Source organism: Nanorana parkeri, unplaced genomic scaffold (assembly GCF_000935625.1).
Source record: "Nanorana parkeri isolate BGI_ZX_2015 unplaced genomic scaffold, ASM93562v1 scaffold2106, whole genome shotgun sequence".
NCBI classification, from domain to species: Eukaryota; Metazoa; Chordata; class Amphibia; order Anura; family Dicroglossidae; genus Nanorana; species Nanorana parkeri.
Window position 1 is genome coordinate 140,451 of NW_017308374.1, and position 11,371 is coordinate 151,821.

Below are 11,371 nucleotides of genomic sequence, written 5' to 3' on the forward strand. Positions count from 1 at the left end.
GCGTTTTTAAGGCCCCCCCCCCCCCCCCCCCCCTGCACTTGTTACCTTCCTGGGCATGTGCGCGCAGGAAGGTTTTTTTTTTACAGCCCAATAAGGTACGGCATGGTAACCGATGCAAAGTGCAGCCAAATGCTGCAGAGCAGCGGTGCAATGTTAGGAATACAATGATTACAGACCTGAGGTGTCCCTTGAGTGTCCCCGCACCCCTCTTTGCTCGCTGTCACATCTGCTTCCATCTAAACATAACAAAAACGATAGGGGCTAGTTCCTATCCCGCAGATTGCCCTGTGATGTCACAGGAAACATGTGACCAGGAAATAGTGGGCGGCAAAATCTAATGAATGAATAGGAGCTGCTGCTATACAGTGGGAGGGAGGCTGCAAGCTGATCACACGTTTTTTCCCCCAGTAGGTCTCCCCCCGTCCATCTTCTTTTACAGTATATCCTCTCTGTATACCCTCCCTCTCTCGCAACCATGTCTCCTCTCTATTGTCACTATTATACCACTTCCGCTCTGTAGCTCTTGTACTTCCGCTGTGTGCGTTCCACGGCTTTTACCTGGTTGCTATAGAGACGCCTAGATAGGAGTCTGGACTTCCTCTCTGAGACCTTAGACACCGTGTTCTATCGAAAGCTCCAACTCCTCGAGTTCTCCAGCTGCTTGACTTCCGGTTTAGTTAGAACTAAGAGGTTTGCCCAAGAGAGCTCCTCTGCAGGAGCGCTAGCCGCGGCATTGCCCTTTACACATACACCACAGCAATGAAGTATTAAAATGAATTAGGATCACTCTAATCCAGCACGTTATTAATCTCTGGTGCCCCACTTAAGCGGCGGCCATATTGAGTGGGGCATCTGAGATGAATAAAGTGCTGTATTAGTGTGATCCTAATTCATTTTAACACTTAATTACTGTGGTGTATGTGTATAGGGCAATGCCGTGGCTGGCGCTCGTGCAGAAGAGCAGCTTTCCTTGCCAAACCTCTTAGTTCTAACCAAACCGGAAGTCAGGCAGTTGGAGAACTCGATAAATTGGAACTTTCGATAGAACACACCGCTCTTTATTCCAGAGGTGCTCAAAACCACCACTAGAGGGCGTCATATAACAGGAAGTGTCCTTTGTGCGGTCGGAGCGACGGCCATTTTGTTGTAGTCCATAGGAGAACAAGAAGCAGCAGTGATCCCAGAATACTCCTGGAGGGGTGTAACGCTGGAGAGTGTGTGCCCAGTGAGGAAGAGGTAATAATGTCTTCTTATTAGGACAGGAAGAAGAGAGAAAAGGGGCCCCCAATACAATGGGTGGGTGCATGGGTCATGTGACCTTTCAATGTAAACATATTGGGGAGCAGGCAGTGGAGTGTGACTAGACACCAACTGTTGTGAAATATTGTTTATAAATATGGTTGTGTAACAAATTTCAATCGCAGATCAACCAACATACCTGAGCCCCATATTAGGATTACTTCTCGTTTCCTGCAATATTTAAATGGCTGCATAAGTGTCTTTTTATTATGCATGATATCTACCTGCTGTAGGTCCCTGCCCATATTCCCCGCTTATTATGGAGCGCACACCCATCTCATTTCCTATCCTCAATCATAAAAGATAAGAAAAGATGAATGGTCACCGCAGGTGTGCAGTCGCAGGAAATCAATTGCAGTGTGAAGGGGCCCGAGGAGGAAGTATTTAGCGGGCCACACACCACAATACAATATGACTGTACCATATCCTTTAGATTTAGCACTGGCTGTGCAGTAGGAGCATCTCCGACCAGATGTGGATTGTTTAGGCAGCCCCGGTACTAGCGGTTGTTAATACCCTTTACAATCTGATTGTACAATCTCTGTGTTCCTATTAAATCCCCGTTAACTGTTGTGTGCGATTTTAAGCGCAAGTGTTGCGTGACAATACACGACGAATGGAATCTCATTATCTATGGGGCCCATTCAGACCTATGCAACATGACTTGGAAAATGCCCTGTAGACTTTAATGGGAGTGCATGAAGAACGCATGGAACATGCATTGCACCTTAACATGACAAGCACCCACCCCCTAGCAACCCATCACTTATTTCACTTTTATTGGCCATGGCCTGTGTGGTCAGCTCGTTGTGGCCTATCTGGTCATTTCCTCACGGCCCGCCCGGTCATCCCGTCACGGCCCGCCCGGTCATCCCGTCACGGCCCGCCCGGTCATCCCGTCACGGCCCGCCCGGTCATCCCGTCACGGCCCGCCCGGTCATCCCGTCACGGCCCGCCCGGTCATCCCGTCACGGCCCGCCCGGTCATCCCGTCACGGCCCGCCCGGTCATCCCGTCACGGCCCGCCCGGTCATCCCGTCACGGCCCGCCCGGTCATCCCGTCACGGCCCGCCCGGTCATCCCGTCACGGCCCGCCCGGTCATCCCGTCACGGCCCGCCCGCTCATCCCGTCACGGCCCGTCCGGTCATCTCACTTTAAGGTTGTTTATGTGAATCGGATATGTCGTATCATTGTATATTCCTATAAGGCCTTGTATATTTCAGCAGGACAATGCTAAACCGCATACTGCATCTATGACAAAAGCACGGCTTCGTAGTAAAAGGGTGGCCCTCCTGCAGTCCAGACCTTTCACCAAATGAAAATATTTGGCACATCTTGAAACAAAAAAATACTACAAAGAAGACCCGGAACTGTTGAGCAGTTAGAATCCCATATTAGGCAAGAATGGGACAACATTCCTCTCCCAGAACTCCAGCAACTGCTCTCAGTTCCCGGACACTTACAGGATATTGATAAAAGAACAGGAGATGCTACACAGTGGTAAACATGGCCCTGTCCCAACTTAAATCATTGCATCCTGTTTTTATGTAGATGTTACACAGCGTCCCAACTTTTTTGGAATTTGGGTTGTGTATACATATGTATGTATGTGGATTTTTAATCCTTAGAAACATGTTTTTTTTCCCTTCAATTTCAGGTAAAAATGATATATATCTTGAGGTAAGAGTATGTGAAAGGACACGAGGACCTGTAGAAGGACGCCATGATGGAGAACCGGCCGGCCCTCACATCACCGGGTAAGAGGAGACTTTCATTTCTTGAGTATTGAGGATCCCCCTAGATACACACATCCTCTGATATAAAGACATAGAAACAATGTATTCAGTCAGTGTGTGTGTTTCCTACAGATGGATCCAGGAACAGAAATACCCCAGAGAGATGTCCCCGTCCTCTGTATTCCCGGGATTCCACACAGGAACATCAGGAGATCCCTCAGGAACATCAGGAGATCCCTCAGGAACAAGAGGCGGTCCCTCAGGAACATCAGGAGATCCCTCTGGATGATCTGGTAAGTTGGGTTGAGGGTCTTGTCACATAATATAGTGCTTTAACTTTATGTGATCTGCACACATCTACCTTTGATGACGATGGCAGTACGGGATCCTCCTTCAGCTCCACAGCTAAACCTATTCCATGCATTTATAGAATAATTGACTACAAATACACTATATTGCCAGAAGCATTGGGACACTCTTCCAAATCATTGGATTCAGGTGTTCCAATCCCCTCCATGGCCACAGGTGTATAGGATGAGGCACCTCGGCATGCAGAAGCATCTACAAACATTTGTGAAAGAATGGGTCGCTCTCAGGAGCTCAGTGACTACAAGCGTGGTACTGTGATAGGTTGCCACCTGTGCAATAAGTCCATCCGTGAAATCTCCTGGCTACTAAATATTCCACGGTCACCTATTAGTGGTATTATAACAAAGTGGAAGCAACTGGGAACAACAGCAACTCAGCCAGGAAGTGGTAGGCCACGTAAAACGACAGAGCGGGGTCAGCGCATGCTGAAGCGCACAGTGCGCAGAAGTCGCCAACTGTCTGCAGAGTCAATAGCTACAGACCTAAAATGGTCCCAACTTTGTGGGAAGAGTTTGGGGATGGCCCCTTCCTGTTCCAACATGACTGCGCACCAGTGCACAAAGCAAGGTCCATAAAGACATGGATGGGAGAGTTTGGGGGTGGAGGAACTTGACTGGCCGCACAGAGTCCTGACCTCAACCCCATAGAACACCTTTGGGATGAATTAGAGCGGAGACTGCGAGCCCGTCCTTCTCCTCCAACATCAGTACCTGACCTCAGAAATGGTCCAACATTCCCATAGACACACTCCTAAACCTTGTGGACGCCTTCCCAGAAGAGTTGAAGCTGTTATAGCTGCAATGGGCGGAGCCAACCCAATACTGAACCCTACGGACTAAGACTGGGATGCCATTAGAGTTCATGTGCGTGTAAAAGCGTCCCAATACTTTTGGCAATATAGTGTATATATGGGAACATTTTAACCTGCTAAAGGTTTTGTATTTGTCTCCATCCAGGCACACAGCATAGCCCTGTCCAGCAGAGCAGGAGACCTGAGTTTTATCTATTGCAGTTCAGTAACACACACAGGTCTTGCCCCTCCCCCAAACTCTGGTTGGACGGTGTAAAAAAAAAACAGACTGCTGAGTTCATCTCTTTGCCACTCTGCTCTCTCCTTCTGTCTACATGTCCCTTATTGGTAGGGAAGAACAACTGATTAACTCCTCGTGCTGTCTATTCTTCTCTAACTCTGAGCTCTGCAAAAGGCACGGCGATGGGCTTTAAGAATGTAGATTATGAGTCTGAGTACTCATGTTTTATTTATAATTCATCACGGTGCCATGTAGGATGAAGACATGATGAGCATCAAAGTGGAAGTGAAAGAGGAAGTAGAAGAGACGTCTGTGGTGGATGATGAGTTGTCTGAGGAAATACCTCCAGAGATCAGCACAGGTGGGTAATGAAAGCGTAATAATGGAAGTACGGGATGCCAATCTGTCTGTCGTCACAGCGCTGAGGAATATGGAGATGTTGGGAATAATGAATTTGCCGCTTTGCCTTCTTCAAAAGACATTTTCATTGGCCGATGGGGTTCTGCACATGTGTACAGTTTGTCTGCTCTTTAGCTCCCTCTTGTGGTGGCCAGGAGCAGCTGCTGCAGGATGAGAAGAGATAAGCAGACTGCTTTCAGGATGGGGGTCCCGTGTCTGGCTGGGGGTCCCGTGTCTGGCTGGGGGTCCCGTGTCTGGCTGGGGGGTCCCGTGTCTGGCTGGGGGGTCCCGTGCCTGACATCAATCAGTCAAGCTTCAGTTCCACATGAGGTAGTAAAGGTTTTAGATCAGGTTCTGCGGATGGAGATCAGATTGAATTCAAAGCTTGTAGTGGCTGCAGAGACTCTGGGGGCCCGCTCCCGGAGGAAGGTGAGTATTCAGGGGGATGATCATTTGTACTGGCTGCAGAGACTCTGGGGGCCCGCTCCCGGAGGAAGGTGAGTATTCAGGGGGATGATCATTTGTACTGGCTGCAGGGACTCTGGGGGCCCGCTCCCGGGGGAAGGGGAGTATTCAGGGGGATGACTGGGGGTCCTGTGTCATGGAATGCGTGTAACCTCTTACAATGCGTCATACAATTTTCGAATGTTCCGCTTCTCTCACTACAGACGGATCTAGTCCTCTGCACTCCCCGGACTCTACACAGGACGATCAGAAGATCCATGAGGATGATCAGGTAGGTGGGACCAAGGAAACGAATAAGGGATCGTGCACACGGCGGCCTGGCTCCGTACAACCTAAATTGTAGTGTATTACCCCTGCCAGGGAACCACAGGTGCTGCGTACAGCCTCCCATAGAGGGCAATGGCGGTACATAGCTGGGAGGCCGTACATTGGAGGATAACATTCAGGTTTTGCACTGAGGGAGGCCGTAGATTGGAGGATAACATTCAGGTTTTGCACGGCGGGAGGCCGTAGATTGGAGGATAACATTCAGGTTTTGCACTGAGGGAGGCCGTAGATTGGAGGATAACATTCAGGTTTTGCACGGGGGGAGGCCGTAGATTGGAGGATAACATTCAGGTTTTGCACGGAGGGAGGCCGTAGATTGTAGGATAACATTCAGGTTTTGCACGGAGGGAGGCCGTAGATTGGAGGATAACATTCAGGTTTTGCACGGAGGGAGGCCGTAGATTGTAGGATAACATTCAGGTTTTGCACGGAGGGAGGCCGTAGATTGGAGGATAACATTCAGGTTTTGCACTAGTATTTCCCACACTTTGCTTTCAGGAGGACAATGTAATTTGTATCAAAGTGGAGGATGAGGAGACGCACGTCAGAGAGGACGAGCAGCGCAGAGGAAAGGAACTTCTTGTTGAGATCGGAACAGGTGAGTGATAGGCGTGGGCCACGCCCTCATCACACGCGTCACTTGTAGACTCCATCAGAAGCCGGCGACAACGCCGAAGCACAAGTGAGAGACGGGGACAGAGCGTTGTCATCCTGTAACAGGAAGTGTCTGCAGAAGGACCTTCATGGCAGGTATTATATTAGCCACCTCCCACCAGCCCTTTAGAAGGTGGAGCCCTGATCATGTGACCACTGAGATTGACTGTCATTGGTGGTAAACAGGAGGCTGTCTTACTGAAGCCAGGAGGCGTCTATGACAGATCGGCCATTGTGCCGGGAGGGCGCAGCGAGGGCGCTCTTAGCTCACAACATGGATGTATACAGGCAGCGGTCCGGCGCTAAGGCCCGCTGTGTTGTCGCATAACAGTGCCTCAATATACCGGGGGAGAGGGGGTGAGGAGAGAGAGTGTGCCTGAACACCCTCCGCACACCACAGTGCCTCAATATACAGGAGAAGGGGGGTGGGGGGGAGTGTGTGTCTCAACACTCAGCACACCACAGTGCCTCAATATACCAGAGAAGGAGGGGGGGAGGGGGGCTGAGGAGAGTGCGTCCTAAAATCATGACTCCGTATTGTTTTAGAAAAACTGTCACATGACACTGAAAAAGTATCGGTAATTGGTATCGGCGAGTACTTGAGGAAAAGTATCGGTACTCGGCCTGGAAAGGATGGTTTTGGTGCATCCCTGCTCCCGCCCATGCCTGTACCGAGGTACGGACATGTAGTAATATGGTAGGAGGCAGAATTAAAAGACTACATGTGCGGGGATGTCACCACACTTGTATTCCTCTAAAACTACAAGCCCCCCCCCCCTGCCACTATGGCAGCCGGGGCTTGTAGTTCCTCCTTCCTGTGGCTGTGGTCAGAAAAGTGAACTTAGCCTTTAAAGTGCAATTTGCCCCTCGTGAGGAAATGCCTCCATGTTTTTGGGTAGACTGAGCAATGTGGTCAGGGCCGGCGCTAGTGTAAGGCTGCATAGCCGGCTCTCTGAGGGTGCAAAAATGCACCTTCGCCTGTGTAGGCCAAAATCCTTGCACCGGCCCTGTATGCATGCATGCATGCATGCATGTATGTATGTATATAGTGTGTATATATGTGTGTGTGTGTGTGTGTGTGTACATGTATGTACTGTGTGTATATATAGTTTTGTAACGTCCTGCCTTACTTCCTCCAGATGGACAATACAAAAGGCGCAATAAAGGGAGACGTCCCATTGGCTCTTCTCATCCAGGAAAAAAATCAGTCACCCGAAAACTCCGCCCAGTCCGTCACAGCGTAGCTCCATCCTCCAATCCCTCTACACACGGGGAGGGCGTGCCTGATAGCTCCCCCCCCATTGTCACTCACACCACTCGCAAAGGGGGTGAAAGCTTCCAGTGCCCCGAGTGCGGAGAGCGCTTTGTCGGGCGAGCAGAGCTCGAGTTGCACCACAGGACGCACCCGGTGGAGAAGCCCTATCGGTGTCCCGAGTGTGGCAAACGTTTTGCCCAAAAATCTTTCCTTCGCAGACATCAAACGAGGCACGGCGGCGACAAGCCGTTTTCATGTTCAGAGTGTGGAAAGTGTTTCACGCAGCGCTCGGACCTCGTCAGGCACCAGAGGACTCATTCCGGGGAGAAGCCGTACTCGTGTACCATTTGCGGGAAAAGGTTTTCCCAGAAATCTTTCGTCCTCCGGCACGGGAAAGTCCACACTGGCGAGAAGCCGCACTCTTGCCTGGAATGCGGGAAGTGCTTTACCGAAAGGTCATCCCTGGTCACCCACGAGAGAAGCCACACGTCCGAAAAGCCTTTTCCCTGCTCCGAGTGCGGAGAACGCTTCTCCCGGAAGGACACCCTCATTTCGCATCAGAGCTCCCACACGGGGGAGAAACCCTACGCGTGCTTGGTGTGCGGAAAGTGCTTCTCTTGGAAGTACCAGTTGATTCGGCACCAGAGAATTCACACGGGGGAGAAGCCTTTTGCGTGCTCCATGTGTGGGAAGTGCTTTGCCGACCGGTCGAATCTCACCAACCACGAGAGGACTCACACGGCTGAGAAGCCTTATTCATGCTTAGAATGTGGCAAGTGTTTTACCCAGATCGGCCACCTGATCACGCACCGGAAGACTCACTCCGGGGTGAAGCCCTTTTCCTGTTCCGTGTGCGGCGAATGCTTTTCCCGCAAGTCCTCCCTTCTCAGGCACGAAAGAGTGCACACGGGGGAGAAGCCGTATTCCTGTTCAGAGTGCGGGAAGTGTTTTACCGATCGCTCCTACCTCACCATACATCACCGGATTCACACCGGCGATCGCCCCCACTCCTGTCACTACTGCGGGAAGGCGTTTACCGACAAATCGGATCTGGTCAAGCATACGAAACGCGTTCACGCACAGGATGTAGGCGGGTCCCTCTCCCTACCCCACATTACTGTAATCGCAGGCGATGAGAGCTTCCTGTGTGAGGGCGGAGCAGCTGAATAAGCTTAGGTGTACGTGGAATAGGAATCAAAAGATTTCACCCCATTGAACCCCCCCCGTGTTAGGCAGCCACAGCCGGAGAAAAAAAAGTCTGCTCCCTGCCAGCAGCGCAGAGCAGAACCCTTGCTCTCTGTGTGGAAGCAGCGGTCTCTCTGAAGAGGTCCTTCAGAGCCAAAGCCTTCCAATCAGCAGGGAGCTTTGCTGATTGCAAAGCTATAGGTCTGACGTAGTAGGGGGCATGCAGAGTAGGACCTTTGCTCTCTGTGTGGAAGCAGCGGTCTCTCTGCAGAGGTCCATCAAAGCTCCCCAATTAGGGAGCATGACGTACCACTGTCTTCTAGTACTACCTGGCTTCTGCTTCAGACACACGTAGGGGTGTGCCGGATACCACACGTAGGGGTGTGCTATGGTCCCCCGTTGGGGGCATTTGCTGACCCCTATGTCCTGAAGTAACAGAGGGCCCATTGAATGGGCACACAGGAAGTGTCAGATGCTGACTTTTTTGTAGCAAGGCAGTGAAGATCATCAGCATGGGTGACGGGAGGGTAAGTACCTCCGGGTTTGTGGGGCAAGTGACTCACCCCCTGATTTCCTGTGTGCCAGCTGCCCTGCCCAGCTAGAGCTTCACACCTAGTGGCTGGGGGGGGGGGGGGGGGCAGTGTATTAAAGAGAACCTGTTGCTTGCCCCAGCTGCTCTATCTGCCAGTGTATAAAATCCAAACCTGTGCCTGGCTGGGGCAGCTCAGAAGCAGCACCCCAAAGTAATGAACTACACAGCGCACCCACCGCCAACCAAAGCCAAGTGAAGCTCCTGATACTTCCTGGTATGCCCAGTCCCTCCCCCATCCTGTCACGGCGGCGTGCTGGGCTCCCGAGCGGGAGGAACATGCCAGTCCCTCCCCCCATCCTGTCACAGCGGCGTGCTGGGCGCCTGAGCGGGAGGAACATGCCAGTCCCTCCCCCCATCCTGTCACAGCGGCGTGCTGGGCGCCTGAGCGGGAGGTCCACTTTCAATTTAAAGGGAAGGTCCACTTTAAATTTAAAGGGCAGGTCCACTTTAAATTTAAAGGGCAGGTCCACTTTAAATTTAAAGGGCAGTTCCACTTTAAATTTCAAGGGTAGCCCCCCCCCCTTCCAATGTTTGTTATATGTTCCCATTCACACAGCATCCCTACAATATCTATGTATCTTACCCTTTACATGGTTCTAAGTCTTTAACCCTTTGTTAGGACGGACAGTGTTAGGATCTAGTATAGAAATGGTAATGAGATCGGCCAGTGTGGTACAGACGGGGTTAATTAGGGTAACCATAACTTGGCACAGCCCCCTCCCTAACATTACATGGGGCGGGGGGAGGGGCTACTTGCTGCTGATCTGGAGGAGACTGACCTGTGGACTGTTGTCTTTTCCTACTTCCTGTACTCTATGATTTTAATCTCATCCATTGAGGGACACAGGAAGTCATCCACCTTCGGGTTATACTGCCACCTACAGGAGGATTGGACACTAGCAAACAAAAATCCATCCCACTCCCAGCCCCTCCTACTCCCAGCACGCCTCAGTTTATTGGTGTCCTAGGAGGATGGACGTCTTTTCTTCAGCTCCGCTGTGCACAAGGCTGGCCTGATTTTCCGCCTCTCTGCATAGCCGCTAAACCGGGTCTCTCCACGTGCCATCGTATATCGGGAATGTAACAGCAAGCTCCTGCTGAGATTGTGATCCCTGTCACACATTGACTGCCATCGTATATCGGGAATGTAACAGCAAGCTCCTGCTGAGATTGTGATCCCTGTCACACATTGACTGCCATCGTATATCGGGAATGTAACAGCAAGCTCCTGCTGAGATTGTGATCCCTGTCACACATTGACTGCCATTGTATAGTAGGGAATGTAACAGCAAGCTCCTGCTGAGATTGTGATCCCTGTCACACATTGACTGCCATTGTATAGTAGGAATGTAACAGCAAGCTCCTGCCGAGATTGTGATCCCCGTCACACATTGGCTGCCATTGTGTAGCGGGAATGTAACAGCAAGCTCCTGCTGAGATTGTGATCCCCGTCACACATTGGCTGCCATTGTATAGCACCCCTCAGATCTCCTCTTGACGTACATATGGGAACATAGGAAATAAATGTCCCCATAAAGGTTGTCATTATATTACCTTGTGGCCCCTGTAGATGGAATGATCGTCACTACCTACATTAGGAAACGTGAGCGGAACACACGGCGCAATTTTGTTTTCTGTGTTGTCATTGTTTACAATCCTCGATCATAAAAAGGTGACAAATGCTCGTGTGTACCGGCCTGCTTTCTAAATAAAATCTTCAAACCCCCGCAAGAGCACTCGACATGTATGAGAAATGTGACTGGAACTGGAGAGGGGAAATCTTCCAGTGACAGGGATCACTTCCGGTTGGGACTCCAGGACAGGAAGTGAAGGGAAATCTCTCCAATGGGACAGAAAAACAATGTCCTACACTCTCTGAAACTTACAAAAAGAGTCTTGCCTATAGCAGGGGTCAGCAGTCTCGGCCCTCCAGCTGCGGTGGAACTACAAGTCTCATGAGGCTTCGCAAGACTGACCACTACAGGCAGGACACCCAAAGCGAGAGGGATTTGTAGCTTCACCACAGCTGAGGTTGCCTATCATTGGCCTAATGGGGGGG

At 50.9% G+C, this 11,371-nt stretch overlaps 1 protein-coding gene and 1 long non-coding RNA gene across 2 annotated transcripts in view; both read left to right on the forward strand.

Moving 5' to 3' along the window:
- The window catches only part of LOC108800698 (zinc finger protein 850-like), a 118,436-nt gene that overhangs the window by 87,849 nt on the left and 19,216 nt on the right, over positions 1–11,371 (forward strand). Inside the window, exon 2 of the mRNA XM_018572688.1 lies at positions 7,698–8,612. Within this exon, the coding sequence (XP_018428190.1) occupies positions 7,698–8,612 (915 nt within the window). The remainder of the gene's footprint in view (positions 1–7,697; positions 8,613–11,371) is intronic.
- On the forward strand, positions 3,297–5,574 carry LOC108800700. The gene is made up of 3 exons (XR_001942117.1): positions 3,297–3,328; positions 4,691–4,796; positions 5,503–5,574. It is a non-coding gene; the product is annotated as an uncharacterized LOC108800700 (long non-coding RNA).